The 16384-nt window shown below is 45.1% G+C and overlaps 2 protein-coding genes across 4 annotated transcripts in view; one reads left to right on the top strand and one right to left on the bottom strand.

Annotated features, from left to right (window-relative positions):
* CMSS1 (cms1 ribosomal small subunit homolog) overlaps positions 1-16384 on the bottom strand; it is a 262721-nt gene that overhangs the window by 97508 nt on the left and 148829 nt on the right. Inside the window, exon 1 of one of the 3 annotated variants that reach the window (XM_066599176.1) lies at positions 3734-3795. The exons of the other annotated variants lie outside the window; for them this stretch is intronic. Within the exon in view, the coding sequence (XP_066455273.1) occupies positions 3734-3764 (31 nt within the window). The 5' untranslated portion in view covers positions 3765-3795. Of the gene's footprint in view, positions 1-3733; positions 3796-16384 lie in introns of those variants that run through there. 3 annotated transcript variants of the gene reach the window in all.
* Positions 1-16384, top strand: part of LOC136624963 (filamin A-interacting protein 1-like) — a 172529-nt gene that overhangs the window by 65015 nt on the left and 91130 nt on the right. The window lies entirely within an intron of this gene.

Below are 16384 nucleotides of genomic sequence, written 5' to 3' on the forward strand. Positions count from 1 at the left end.
AAAGCCGCATAGGAGAGCATCCTAGGCGAAATGTAACGGCCCTCCAGCACTTTGCCGGTCACTGTCTCACAAGTAATATGAAACATGCGCCAACGTTACACTCTACGTGCAGAATTGTGTTAACCTACCGTTTGTACAGATATGGGAAACTCTATCTACATATCCATGTAATGCGTTGGTAGGCAATGAGACATAAGTGAGCACAGCTGTAAATGATGTTCAGGTCTCCAGCAGACTAGAAGACAAATGGCGTAGCGGACGGGTTGACAGATTGTTATACTTAATGGGTGCTTTGAGCCGCACGACTAGAAGTCAAAATTGTGTCAGAGCAAACTACTAATGCGTTGGGTCATATGGCTTTAATGTAATCCAGGCCGTCTATAGCTACTAAAATGATAGTTCACGGAGACAAATTGCTTCTTGATTCAACATGAAAGCCATAAATGCTACCTCCGGGCCCAGGAGTCGTGAATTCAGCACTGCGGAGGGTGTAGAAACAGATTTAAGGATGGGTGCTTATAGGATATCTGTCAACCCCAATACCTCACATAGAGAAGGAAGAGTACTATTACACTGTAATACGCATTCTCCAGCATGGAGGTCAGTTTGGAATGAAGGTGCGAGCTGAAGTTTAGTGTTAGTTCTTGGAAAAGCCGTGCGAAGAATTCACAGGGGAACATTGGCTTACATGGCCGCTTCGGAAAATATGGTGCTGCTCCAAGAATTCATAACATCTGTCTATACATATTCTTATCAAGAACCATCTAATCTCTGATGAAAGAAGCATGAAATCTTGGGGTTTTCTTAGCTATTCCTTGCAGACCATTCTGAGAGATCTCCGCTCTGAAGCGTGCAGAATTGTGAATGCAGCTCTGGACTCTAACACAGACTGTGACTCAGGATTATTTACAATTTACTAAGATTTATATGTAAATTACTCCCATATGTAAACCATAGTATCATGTTCATGGATGCTTTAACCCTCCCATGTGATCACCCTGGTTTCGGCATTCAATGAGCTCTTGTACTAAATATTGAAACCAAGGAAGGGAATGGAGAAAAGAAATTCCAACCCCCGGATTATATTTTGTATCACCTGGAAATTACAGTTTATTTTAACACACACCCCTATTATTACCTCACCACTCATTACTGGGTGGTTAGGTAAGTCACTGGAAACTGGTTTGGCAACATTCATTACATTGGAAACAATCAGCAACCGTGCCACTGTTCTCATGTGGAGGATGTTCCCATCACTGGGTTGTGCCATCCCTTTCTTATTGGTGGGGGCCTGACCTCTGGGACAGATTTTAAGAATAAAGGGGACATAATGCTATTTTTTTGTTGCGTTCCCTTCTATTTTTTCCCTGCACATTGGCGGTCCTGGAAACTTGTCTGTGTAAGGAACCGCTGCTGGTCCAGTTGACTTGAATGGCGCCACGCTCCAGTTTCATTCACAGCAGGTGACCAAGAAGTAAAAATGCAGTGAAGGTAGAAAACCAGCAGTGTCCCTCTTCATTTTCAAAGTTTGCAAAGTTTGTTGGAGGTCCCGGAAGTCCCAGAGGCCCCCCCCCCCCCCCCCCGATATTAGTGATGGCACATCCTAGTGATGTTTAACCCCATTGATTCAGTTAAATAAATGAGAATGGAGCATATTGTACATTACCGGAATCCACCAACACACCAGAAGAGCCCCAGAGCCGCAACTTACCTGGAAAAGAAAAAAGTAGTATTAAGAGTTAGTTCAAAATCTAAAATCACTTCTCCCCGTATTCTCCAACATTTGGCAGTAAGTACATCCCTTCGATGACAAACAGATTGGAACAGCACCCCCCCCCCCCCCCCCGCCTCCAACCGGACCGCTGTCCCATCAGCTGCAACGTGAGCCCACGCTCTTCTTCACAAAGTCATTGAAGTATTTCCCAGCAGCGCTTGCATCTGGTATGAATGTTTATCCGCATCAGTACATATCAGATCATGGCAGCGTTTTGGCAAATACCGCATAAATAGTTGAGAAAGGCTCAATTACTTATAGGAGCCAAAACGATGTCATGATGCAATATGAACTGATGTGGATAAACATTCATAAACCACATATGACTGCTGTTGGAACAATGAAAGAGGTTAATCAAATTCTCAAATCAATGTCCTTTATAATTCACATTACTGGCTCCCAAAACTGCTCATCAGACTCCTTAAAGCGTACCTGAGTTTTCAACAAGTTTTCTAAACTACACCATGGTTTCCTTACCCGCTCATTTGCACCCTGTTTCATGTCTGTAAGTTTTGATTTTCAGGTGACCGTCCCCATTTTTCTATTGTTCTGCTCTTTGAAATTCACTTTCAGTGAAAGGGCATGTCACAAGCCAAGCATTTTGCCAGTAGTTCACTGTCCTGGCTTCCTTGCCCTTACTTCCCATGCTGAACGGCTTTGTTTCTGGTCCAATCAACAGAGAGTCAGTATCTGATTGCTCACCCATTCCCTCTGCTTTCCCAGAATGATCAGGCATCTAAAACCATTCGGCCAAATGGTTAGTAAACCCACTATAATGTGTGTGCACACAGACAGATACCCACATGCTTTAACAGGAGGAGAGGCAGAAATTGTGAAGATCATTATCACAGTGTCTGCAGATCTGTTAGCCTGCATAGATTGCCCCTCCCCCTGTTGATCTGGGAACATCCCAATGTTCATGTGACTACAGAAGCTCTGTACCCAACGACAAACAGTGGACTACAGAGAAGCTGGAAAGGAAACTCCTAGTGGCAACCACTTTAAATGTGACTGGCAGTGGTAAAACAGCAACATTTTTAGTGCAAGTACATTACATCAATGATGAGACTAATATAAACTAGTAGATGAACATAAGTTATCTGAAAAATTAGATCCGATCGTCTAGTGTGAGGGCACAGAAACGCAGTCCTAAGCTCTCACTCACGATCTGAAGGTTGCGGGTTCAATCCCCACGTTTCAGGTAGCTGGCTCAAGGTTGACTCAGCCTTCCATCCTTTCCGAGGTTAGTAAAATGAGTACCCAGCTTGCTGGGGGTTAATAAATAAATTACCTGGAAGCGCTGTGGAATAAGTTGGCGCTATACAAATAAGATTTGTTTTTATGTTATTAAACTGTGGTATAAGACGTTACAAGTGCTAATTTAACATGGTGCCAAAAACGGGACTGCGGCTTCCCTTGGGCCGCAAGAGAGGATTGAGATAGTACAGTGTCATTTTGCATACGGTTTTCGACCCAACACGGAGTCTTGGTATTTTGGTCATCTTTGGTTGGTACTCCATTAATCAGCTGCAGCCAGTTGGGCTTTTCAAACATCTTATGCTCGCCCATTGGGCTCACTGTAGCTTTGCTTGGACTGCAAGAGAGGATTGAGATACTATAGAGTCAGTTTGCATACTGGTTTCAACCCAACATGGAGCCATGGTATTCTGGTCAGTTTTATTGGGTATTAGTGTCATGAGATGTTCCCGGCTTGGGTGACGATAAAACAGATTTGGGATGGGACTAGAACTTCAAAAAAGTCAACCATCCGCTATTACATCAGTACTTCACAGCCTGGCCTTATTTAGGAGGATTTTCCAACTTTGTGCTAATCAACTCGTAGAGTGGAAGCGGGAGAGAACATGGGGCTGCAGTGATCTCCTAATCACGCGGATGCTCCGTTAATCCGCTTCAGCCGGTGGGGTTTTGCAATCACCCCATACTGCCCATAGGGCTCACCATAGCTTTGCTTTTTCCGGTTCAGCACCATGCTGCTCACTGCCTCGCTGCAGACTCTACACTTCAGCTGCACGCCGTTCTCTTCCCAGATGCTGGTCCAGGGTTACACGGAAAGTCTCCACATCCTGTATCATCCTCCTCCTCTTAAAGTCATAATGCACAAATCCAAGCTCGATTATCACAGACAGACAACCTCCTCACAGCAGAAAATGCATGCCGTTGCACTCTTCATCGGATCATGTACGGAGCGTCTAGTACACAACTTGGCGGTCATACGATAGCCTCATGTTACTACTTATTCCTAAGACTCCGCATCCGCGAAGAATAATTGTTCTGACATCTTTTCCAAAGTCGCACTGTGGTATATTTACAAGATGAAATGTGATCCTGATTAGTTTATCTAGATTAGTACAAGACGGATCTGACTGTTTACTATATGAATGCCAAATACCGGAGCGATGAGTTTACCAATGACCGTCATATACACAAATACCCAAGAGTACACAATTGTTTTATGTACACCGAATGAGACTAGAGACTATCTAGCAGAGTGTTGGACCTCCGATGGTCTTCAGGGTTGCAGAATGGCTCTTCCAGAGCGGAAGATGCTCTTTGCAGCCGTTATCTGTGCTGGTTAATTGATGATGGACTCTGGCGGGGAAACGCCTTAAGTTACCTCGGAATTCTCTGAAAATGGGTTTTCTAAATCAGAGAACCCCTTTAGCAATTAGTGATGTCCGTCTCTTAGTTCTATATATTTCTGGAAATACTGCGCAACAAACAATATGGCTGGCAATACATTTCACATGGGGGTCGTCACCAGGCTTTATCAGACCACTAGAGGGTAATTTGCCAGTGATAATGCCCTTGCTCCTTGCACCAAAGCCATTCTATCAAATAGCATTTACCTTACTGTACTATTACTATGCTAAGGTTGTCTAAGGCAACACCTATCCGTATACTGTACTATGGCAAATGGACATCATAGAAGGGATCCGCTGTTGGGACCCTCCTCTATGGGCCAGAAAGATGAGCCACTAAGCATGGGTGGGTCTAGTTCTGGCGGACCTGGGCATTTCCCCTTCTGCCACTGGCTGGGACTTCCTGTATTTTCGGGGGCTTGTGGCTCCAGAGCTCCTCTATGGCAGTTTCTTTACAGGAATATACATAGTCCTCCGGTAGGTACACCGTTCTCTGTGTCCTTACTGGAGACACCCCTAAAATTTAACTTTAATTAAGGATTAAAACATAGGGCAACAAAACTGCTTTCCGTTCTAGTCTAAGGGAGTTACAAAAAAAGGTTAAGGGTAATTTCTTAAGCATATTAAGTTTCCTGAATTGGGCTGTAAGAGAAAATGTGTTAGCGTTCGTTTCTGTTCTTTTTTGAAAAGACTGTAAATATTGTTTGCTTTTAAAAGTTTTCTTGAGGGACGGCCATACTAGAAATACATCCATCTTGGACTATCTATATAGATAGTAGAGCAGGCTGTGCGCTGTATGACAGTTGCAATGAATTGTCGTCAAAGTAGTCAGAATATGTAAATTTCTAGGAACCCATCCTGTCCCAACCTATACAGCAAAGCTGCCAAGCGAGCTATAGAGAACATGACGTGTCAGCATGTTGTATCTGCTCAAGTGACCAACTGAAAAACTGCAAAATCTAAAAATGTTTTATTTATGTGGATAATCGGACAAAAAGAACCACAATGGATAAAGAAATGCTTAACTTCACAAGCAAAATCTCTTTTCCTGTATGTAAAGGGGATTTAAATATTAGATGATCCATTCTTAGTACAAGTCATCAATAGCTGGTCAGCGGCTTAGGACTCAGCCGATCAGCTGTTCACCAGGTTGGCGCATCAGTGTATTGAGTTAAAGGCGGACAAATAAGTACATTGCACAGTTTGCCTGGAGTGGTATAGCAGGCCGAGTCCCATTGAGCTGAATCGGGCTGTCTGCTTCCAGCTCCGCACAGCGACCCAGCAAACGACTGATTGGCGGGACTCCCAAGCAGTGGACTAGAGATGAGCGATAATACTCGCTAAGGCACATCACTCAAGCGAGTAGTGCCTTAGCCGAGTATCTCTACACTCGTCTCTTAAGATTCGGGGGCCGGCACGGGTGACAGGTGAGTTGCGGCGGGGAGCGGGGGGGGGGGGGGAGAGATATCTCCCCTCCGTTCCTCCCCGCTCTCCCCCGCCACTCCCCGCTGCTCCCCGCCGGCCCCGACTCTTTAGAGACGAGCGGGGAGATATTCGGCTAAGGCACTACTCGCTCGAGTGATGTGCCTTAGCGAGTATACTGGCTCATCTCTACAGTGGACCCCCATCAATCAGCTATTGATGACCTATCCTGAGAATGGCTTATCAATTATTTCGAGCTGGAAACCCTTTAAACTTTGCATTCTAATAGAAAAGGTAAAATACCGGTTCCCCATTGTATCCAAATAAGTCTGAAAAGGGCAAATATTTCCCGGACCACGCAATCTGCTTCAAAAAGTTCTAAATTAAAACTAAATATGTAGAAAAATGTTAAAAATCTTATAATTCGCTGTCCTTCACGCATAAACGAGTCGGAATGACATCAGCGTGCTGAAATGTTTCACATAATGAAATGGAAGATGGGATGAGAATTCCCATCCATTGGAGCAGGAGAACTGCTGGCATATTTCTGTACGTCTCTGCTCTACTCTATAAACGCAGTGGGGGAGATTCATTAAAGTAAAATCTGCCCCATTTACAAGCTGGGTTTACGATCCCTTAATTGGGTAGTAAAATGCATGGGAATTTATTGTGCGTGGTGAACGAGCCTTCCCGAATCTGTGCATTAATCCCACGCTTTGGTGACAGCCAGACTAACAACAACATTTGTTTCTTTCAGTAGGCACATCGAATAAACTTTTACATTATGTTAACTCTCCCCCTTCAAATACAGCAGTAGCTATACACTGAAGTGAATGGAGGTGGTCCGAGAACCAACATTTCACTTATTCTACGCTTTATATAGTACACTGGACAAATTCGCAATTTATTACATGACCAAGGCTTCTGTTGGCATTTCTTGAACCACCAGAGCCTCGCTTGGTTAGAGAATGAGATTTAATAACTAGAGATGAGCGAGCGTACTCGGAAAAGCACTACTCGCTCTAGTAATTTGCTTTATCCGAGTATCGCTGTGCTCGGGTCTGAAGATTCGGGTGCCGCTGCGGCTGACAGGTGAGTCGCAGGGGGGAGCAGGGGAGAGCGGGCGGGAGAGAGGGAGAGAAAGATCTTACCTCCGTTCCTCCCCGCTCTCCCCTGCAGCTCCCCGCTCCGTGCCGGCACCCGAATCTTCAGACCCGAGCACAGCGATACTCGGATAAAGCAAATTACTCGAGCGAGTAGTGCTTTTCCAAATACACTTGCTCATCTCTATTAATAACCCTTTGCAATCCAGTTTTGGATTCAGGGTTTTCCTAGGGGGTTTTCTCTTTCTGCCATTATACAATGGCGCCATCTGCTGGCTAGAGCGGTACGGGACATGATGGAGAGGCCCTCCAAACAACAGAGCGGCCAGTAATATTCAGTAAGAATACCCTGCTGGACGTCTTCCGACATCGGAGTTGTACAGCCTTCAATCAGAATGTCTTCAGACGTCAGACAGTGGATTGGAAAGAGTTAAACTCTGACATTTCTACGGCATGAGGATCGGCCAATAGTAGGCAGATGGAACTTTAAGACAGTTTGTTCTTCATTTCCAGGTTTGTCTGTTTTCTGCTTGGCGGTGCCGCCTCTTCATTGAATGTGGCTCAGTCAGGGGTGAAACTATAGGGGATGCAGTTGCACCCGGGCCCAGCAGCCTTAGTGGGCCCATAAAGCCTCTCCTCTCCATATAAAGAGCCCAGTACTATAAACAACGCATTATAGTGTATGGCCCTCTTAGAGATTTTGCATTAGGGCCCAGAAGCTTTAAGTTACGCCTCTGGGCTCAGTGGTTAGCACTGTTGCCTTTTAGTGCTGGGGTCCCAAGTTCAAATTTGACCAAAGACCATATCTGCATGGACTTTGCAAGTTCTATTTTGTGTTTCTTGTTCTCCTCCTCCAGAGAAGGAAGAACAAGAATGGTCGCTCGTTAACACTGTTGAATTGCAGTGTTGGAATTGTAGGTTTGAATCGGACCATGCTTTTTATTTCTTCCTCTTTGTCCTTCTTTACTTTCTTCTTCTCCTTCTCATCTGGAGGAAGGAGGAGAGGGAGAACAAGAAGAAGAGGTTCTTCTCATACTCCTTCCTCATGCTTCTTCTTTCTCTGGAGGAGGAAGAGAAGAAAGAAGATGATGGCTCAGTGGCTAGCACTGTTGAACCTAGAACCCCAGTGTTATAAGGCAAGTCTGACTATGGACAACATCTGCATTTTTGTATTTTCTCTTTGTGTTTATTTTTCTTGCTCTTTTATCTCTCTTTCAATGAACGAAGCAGCCTGGTGGCTCAGTTGTTAGTGCTGCAGCCTTGCAGTGCTGGAGTTGGAGATTCAAATCTGACCAAGGGTGATAGGTGTATGGAGTTTTTTAAAGTTGATGCTGCCCTTGATGAGAAGAGAACCTAAGACCCCAGCGTTGCAAGGCAACAGTGCTAACCACTGAGCCACATTCATAAAAGAACAACCGCTGCCATCTGAAAAATGGATGTAAGCGGAGAGCTTATAGACTTATAATAAAACCGAATCAGTTGAAAAACCTCTACTGTGAATGTAGCCGATTTCTTCTGTTTTTCTGCCGTTAGGACGAAGCAGAAAAAAAGTTCAAAAACAAACGCTGATGAGAACTTAGCCTTAGTTAAAAAGCAAAGTCCGGTATAAAAAGTACAATACTTTGGCAGTGCTACCCTGTTTCCCTAAAAATAAGACATAGCATGATTTTCCAGAATTTTTGAGGATGCAAAATGATTTTTCAGGCTTTTTGAGGACGCTTGAAATATAAGCCCTACTCCAAAATTAAGCCCTGCTAACAGTTAATTAAAAAAGTCAATTTAAATAGTGTCCAGGCAGCTATACATGTAAAAAAGTTAAATCTTTTTGAACAAAAAATTAATATAAGACACTGTCTTATTTTCGGGGAAACACGGTAATTAGAGAATATATAAAATAGATTATATAAAAATATAAAGTACATACTGCACAAACATAACAAGAAATGTTAGCGCCTTCTTGTCCATTTAGGGCAAGCGAACCGCTTGTGAGCAAACAGCGCAAACACAAGGCTTCCTTTAAAAGACCGATACATAAGCGGTAACTCCCATCTGGTCTGTTAAACTACAAAGCGCTGAGTAAATGAAAGGCCTAACAATCACATTGGGAAGCGCTCTGCGTCCGGTGGAGAGAGTTAAAGAGAAGAATGTCTGGGATGAGGTAAGCGTGATGGAGCCATGTTTAAGGACTAAGTCTCCGCACATGACTCATGCAGACATGAGAGGAGATAATACTCAGGTAAACTCTGCTTGAGCCTGTACATCGTCATCCCTCTCCCGGCAGCTTGTATTAATCAGGCCTGCGCTCCTCTGATGTAACCCTGCAGGAATGCCTGATTTATAGGCAGCGGAGGAGCCACATCCCATTGTCACACACTCCAACCTGCCTGCAAATCACTGGTCCCATCCATTCCTGTCCCTACAAGCCTCCGTAGGGCACCTTCACACATGTAGGACCTACCTAAAGACGCTTTTCCACTGTAAGTGAATGGGTTTGTGAAAACTCTATTCACGTATATTGTACTGTACATTGACATGGAATTTCGGCATGCAAATTCCTCCAACAAACTGCCCTACCAAAAGTACCTGGACACCTGATCAAGAAAAAAAGTAGTATTTATTTCCATATGTTAATACTTAGTGGGGCTCCTTTGGCTCTAATGACATCAGCTACTCTCTGTGGTATACGTTCTACTAACGTCTGATACACTACAGCTGGTATTTCCCTCCAATCATCCTGCAAATGTCTATCGAGTTCTCTCAAACAAGATGGATGCTGTTCAAATTTCCTGACCGGACGTTCTACTTCACCTCAAAGATGTTCAGTAGGGTTCAGGTCGGGACTCTGTGTAGGCGGTCCAATCATGGAACATCCAAAATCCTCAAACCAACATAAAACAGTGCTGAATGTGTGACAAGGCGCGCAGTCTTGTTGGAAGTATGGCCGACCATTCTAAGAGTATTGTCACATTATCTGCAGCACATTATTGTCTACAATGTCAGGGTCCACCTCCATGTTCATGGTTCTTGTCTCTACGACCATCAGACAAAGACCATGCCAAAGACCGTGACAAGGCGCGCAGTCTTGTTGGAAGTATGGCCGACCATTCTAAGAGTATTGTCACATTATCTGCAGCACATTATTGTCTACAATGTCAGGGTCCACCTCCGTGTTCATGGTTCTTGTCTCTACAACCATCGGACAAAGACCATGCCATGTAAAACATCCCCAGACCGTAACAGAACCTTCGTCATACTAAACTGCTGGCACAACACACTCAGGCAGAAGACATTCCCCAGGATCCTCCACACCCAGGTACATCCAGCTGATGTGAACATGGGGTAGTGGGATTTGTTACTTCATACAACATTGTTTAACTGTCCAATAACAACGCCACTTGCACCATTGTAGATGGGCCAGTGCATCATCTTTAAGATATTTCACCAGATGTTGTTTGCAGGATGAATGGAGGGAAATACTAGCTGATGGACGGCATGTGTGCAGTGGCATAACCCATATATCCAATAATGTGCAGTTCGCATTACAAATAATGACTGACACCTCCAAGGGTTTGCATCTTACGTAGCATTATTTAGGACACGCTAATAAGACACGATTCGTTCTATTGATTGCAATATTGAAACGTTTTACCCATTTTATATACTGCATACCTATTCCACAGCACTGTATATCACTAGGTACTGGGTTCTGTCCCCGAGGGGCTCACTATCTAAGCTCAGCTAGTTGTATGTTATTGGAGTGTGGGAAGAAACCAGAGACGGCAATTATAAAGCATATCCCAAAGCAAAAGCCAAGATGACCGTTCAGCAAAGCCAAGATGACCGTTCAGCAAAGCCAAGATGGCCGTCCTAATAGTCATGTACAGGCAACAGAATAAAAACATCTGCAATCACAAAACAAAAACCAGATTAGAAAATTTAAAAAGGTTTCACTATCTGTTTTTAATTAATAAAAAAAAAAAAAAAAAAGTGATACATTCTATTTGAAGCATAAACCCAAGAAATCTGGGAGGAGGCCCCGTCTCCCTTATACACCACCTGCATAAATTTGAAGTAGAGAAGCTATGAAGAAGAGGAATTCTGGTATTTTGCACCAATTTATATAAGTTTACGTGAAACTTATTTTAAATTAGTTTTCTAATGAAGCCTGCCCAAGTTGGACTATTGTTCAAACAGCTAGTAGTTCATCCTCAGTCGTCAGCATCAGAGTCTCTAGCCTCAGTATGAATCCTTTATCTGTACTCTTCGGTGCACCCCCAATGGCCAAACCCATTCTCTGACCAGTTGTCCCTAAGGACCCGCTATCGCTCAACCTGGGGCCTGATCTGTATGAAGCTGATGAGAGAAGTGGCTGCTGTGCCCTCGGAGTCCATCAAACCTGAGGATGTGGGACTTTCAACTCCTGGCCTCACTACATATGGCTTTACACCATCAACGGGGTCGCTCTGAACTTGGGCTTTCCTCTTCACAGGCCTCCATGGAGCTGCTTCTATGGTATACACAACTAAGTCCTTGCCCAGTGGTCGTCCCCATTAACTTCTAACCTAATAACAGTGTAAACAAGTGTAATATTTTTCCTCCTTAATGAGTCCCAAGTGTTGATGACGTAAGGCAAGGCACAAAGTTGTTAATATGAAATGCTGTAATTTTCAGGGTATGGGGTTACATCTTACACCCCGTAGTCCAATAGAGCTGCCACCTGTTCTGACATCAATTCCAGGGGATGGCATGTAATGATGTCATCAAGTAAAACCACTGGTGTTTTATTTCTGGAGACTGCACTGAAATTAATTACACCATGGGGATTTCATTCCCGTAGACTTTACGCAACCAGCGGTGAAGCCGACATGGTTATCGCCATACTCATAGAGCCAAGTGCACTTAAATCTGAAGGAACCGTGACGGCTTTCTAGTTTCAATCAGAAACAGATGTGGTCTGATAAGGCGGCACCTTGGCATCAGCTGCCAGTACGTATTACACCACACTCCTATATCCTGTAGCCTCCAACTGGATTGGTCAGCGACCAAATAAGCATCAGGTCTCCCATAATTCCTATTGTGTGCAGAGACAGAAGGCTAATCGGTCATGTAGGATTTACTTTAATGCTTTACTAACCGTGGGCATGAGAAGCCCACATACCCTACCAGTAGCTTACTTCTATTGTGCAAGACCATTTCCACCAGAAATACTAATGGTAATTCCATAAGGTAGGTGTAGGTTTTAGAGGTGAGACACCCAAGAGTAAGAGTCCGATGAGTCTGTTCTGCCAGGTGAGGCAGTGGAGATTGAATGGAGCAATGGTGACACTTCTCTCTCCATTGAAGAAGTCTATGGATATTATGAAAATAGGCAAGCAAGTCGGAAAGCCCCCATCATCTTGATAGATGAGATCCTGTAAATGTGACCGTTGTAGTAATTTAAGTAATTTCATGCCTTCTGCAAAGTCTACAGAAGCGTCAAAATTTACTCTTAGTGAGAATAATATACTGTCTCACAGAGAAAGTTCTACACAGTCAATAATGCGACATGGCATCAATTCAAGGACTGCTAGTCTACTGTCCTGGAGTAGTGTTGACCGTGGGGTACTGACCATAGTTCACAGTTCATCTTTGTTATGAGGCTGTTGAAGAACATTCACTTGACGTCCAGTCTTGTCCCACAGATTTTCAATGGGAGAGAGATTTGGGGACCGTGCTGCCGATGGAATCACCCGGACACCTTGGAAAGCATGTCTGCCGTTGTTAACTGTGCAGGCCGTGCATTACCCTGCTGAAAAATGGCATTGGGTATGCGCTGATGATATGGTAGTGCCACGGGCTACAGTACCTCACCCACATAAAAGCAAGCCGTCAATGTGCCCCTGGTGCATATTAGAGGTCATGGGCTTTTAATGCTTATGACACCTCAAAACATGACTCCATGATGATGAGCTGTGGTGCTCCAAACTGGTGAAATGATCAGCCTGATTGCCACGTTGCCTCTAGACCTTCACTCTGTAATCATCATTGCCAAGCACAGGCGTAACTTGAAGCTTCTGGGCCCCAATGCAAAATCTGTATCAGGGCCCCCAACTATAATGCTCTCGTCATAATACTGGGTTCTCTATATGGAAAAAGAGAGGACTTATGGGCCCCCTAAGGCTCAGGGGCCTGGGTGCAACTGCATCCCCTATAGTTACGCCCCGGTTGCAAAGACAGAATCTCCATTCATCGCTGAACACCACACTCAGCCAATCTACATGAAACGGTCATTGTCAATACTGGAGCCATCCAAATCGGTCTATTCATCCTGCATGTTGCCAGCTGCAGATTGCGGCTACTACGTGATTACGGATGTGTCCAACTGTGCATTGTGCCATTCATCTCAGTGCTACAGTCCCACTAGGACCGTGAATTTTGTTCTACTGACCAATGTCTCCAAATTCAACCCACAGTTGTGGCATCTCGTTGGGTTTCTGCCACATTATGACATGAAGACCAATTGGCTGTACAGGTAGCCCTATGGTGAAGCGTTTAGACAACTCGTTTAATGAAATGGCTCTCGATTGGCATCTTTAGGGGATAACTTTATGATTTGTGAGGCTCTGACCTCTATGACCCCCATAAATGCAGAGAACGGGTGTCTGGTCAGTCCCTGAGTCAACAGAGTGGAGGTTGCGCAGGCGCGCCGCTGCACCATTCACTTTACTAACAGTGACAGAGATTACAGCGTTCAAGCTCTTCGGCAATGTCTAGCACTGTCATTGAAGTAAATGGAGCATCTGTGCAACCCCTGCTCCATTCACTTGGGGGATTAGTTGGGGTCTCAGCAGTCGGCCCCCCATCAAAGTTACCCCTATCCTGTGGGTAAGGGATAACTTTATAACTTGGCACATCCCCTTAAATAGCTTCTCCTCCATACAAATAAGGATCTTGAAGACTATGCCGGTGATGGAAGAAGGACTTCAGCCCGCTGCTGGAGACATAATACACATCACATGTGCTACTAATAAAGCTGAATAGTGGGGCTAATTTCCTGCTTGTTGGGCTGATGGGATACTCTGTGATGTCAAAGATCAACTCCTAACATCGGAAATTCTTTCAGATAATACGTCCCACGTTTTGGTGACATAATCCAGTTGGAATCAATAAATATTGTACGATAATGTGAACCAGTCATTGACTTATCATGTAAGAATGTGCGAAGTGTCCAAGATCCATACTAAAAATAAAACATAATAGATTAAACGTGTTCATGCACGGTTACATGGCGGCAGTTCCTGAGAAGTAGTTACGGTGACAGGGAAGCAGTGCCGAGCAGCACATACAGCTACAGGGCGGCAGTGCCAGGCAGTACGTACAGTTACCCGGCGGCGGTGCCGAGCAGTTCGTACAGTTGCCCTGCAGCGGTACCAAGCAGTGAGTATAGTTACCCGACGGCTGTGCCGAGCAGTGCATGCAGTTACATGGCGGCGGTGCCGAGCAGTATATACAGCTGCAGGGCAGCAGTGCCAGGCAGTATGTACAGTTACCCGGCGGCGGTGCCAAGCAGTGCGTACAGTTAAATAGCAGCGGTGCCGAGCAGTGCGTACAGTTAAATAGCAGCGGTGCTGAGCAGTGTGTACAGTTACATGGTGCCGGTGCCGAGCAGTGCGTACAGTTAAATGGTGGCGGTGCCGAGCAGTGCGGACAGTTACATGGCGGCAGTGCCAAACAGAACGTACAACTACAGGGCACCAATGCCAGGCAGTATGTACAGTTACCGGGCAGCGGTGCAGAGCAGTGCGTATAGTTAAATGGCAGCGGTGCCAAGCAGTGCGTACAGTTAAATGGCGGCGGTATCGAGCAGTACGTACAGTTACACGGCAGCATCGAGCAGTACGTACAGTTACATGGCGGCGGCGACGAGCAGTGCGTACAGTTACCCGGCGGCGGTGCAGAGCTGTACGTACAGTTACCCGGCGGCGGTGCAGAGCTGTACGTACAGTTACACGGCGGCGGTCCAGAGCAGTACGTACAGTTACCCGGCGGCGGCGTAGAGCAGTACGTACAGTTACCCGGCGGTGGCGTAGAGCAGTACGTACAGTTACCCGGCGGCGGCGTAGAGCAGTACGTACAGTTACACGGCGGCAGTGCAGAGCAGTACGTACAGTTACATGATGGTGGTGCTCAGCAGTACGTACAGTTACCCGGCGGCAGTGTGGGTCAGTATGTACTTTATAACTTGGCACAACTACAGGCACTGTAACTATTTGGGCCCATTTTCCATGTAAAACGGTTTTCCATGTGATAAGGTTGATTCGGAATCCCGTTCTGTGTGATGAGCGCCACCACATCCTTTGCTGCGGAGCCCCAATCGCTTCTTATAAACCATAGACTTCAGCCTGTCGTGTACAAAGTGGGACCGTAAATACAAAGCTATACGTTCCTGTGCCGCGTCGGGAGTTCGGAAAGGGCCACCGCGCTCCGCAGGGAACAACAGAAACATTATGGTTCAGTCTCGGCAAAGTCCCATTCAGAAGTGATGCGGAGGCGAAACATAATCATGGAGGCCGCGGCAATAAAGGAAATGGCATCTATTTATTTAGCAAATATCACTATGTAAAGAAATAGCAGAATGTTTCCATTAGGGAAGTAATAAGAAAGGCGAGATCATGGAAGCTGCAAGCGGTGACGTTAGCTAGAAGGAAATATCACATGCAAAGTTCAAAAAACTTTACAGAATCCTCGGCAGCCGTTAATCATTCGAGGCGTCGGATATTTCGAGGACATATTTCAAATAGATCTTTTATATATAAAGCGTTTAAGCAAACAACATAAAGCTCATTGGCGCGCTACGTTATTAACACAACACACCAGTGAATACGATAACGATCGCGTTTCAAAAGCTGGACTTAATATGATCCCTGGAGGCGTGAACCTCTTCATAGGTACATCTCAGGCCGTCCATGGGCCCAAAAATAACCCTACGCCAGCTGCAGTAGATTTCTACTATAATCTACCATAGTTTCTGGCATAAACTGTACTTAAAAGTGCCGCGGATCCTCCCAGCAAGCCCCATCGACTTTTTCCAAAACAGAGATCAGACGGCGTAAATATAAAAAGTTGCAATTTTTTGGCACAAGTAAGGCTTGAGCCAAAATTAGCAATTTTTATATAACCCTTTTGGCATTGCAAATCCCCCTGAAATCCTGAAAAAAATCCAAACTGTATAATATAAGTAAAAACAGGAAGGAAGGGGAGGAGCTCTAGACAGGAAGCCATCACTGTCAGAGCCAATCAGCACGACAAGAACAAGCCATGTGTTAGTCTCCGTGCCCCACCTGCACCCCAAACCCTCTGGTATCGAGCTGTATTCAATCCATCTAATTTACACGCTAGGATGGGTTTCTCCGAGGTTGCAGGGACACCAGCCATTTTTTTCCCAT

This window comes from Eleutherodactylus coqui, chromosome 4 (assembly GCF_035609145.1).
Source record: "Eleutherodactylus coqui strain aEleCoq1 chromosome 4, aEleCoq1.hap1, whole genome shotgun sequence".
NCBI classification, from domain to species: domain Eukaryota; kingdom Metazoa; phylum Chordata; class Amphibia; order Anura; family Eleutherodactylidae; genus Eleutherodactylus; species Eleutherodactylus coqui.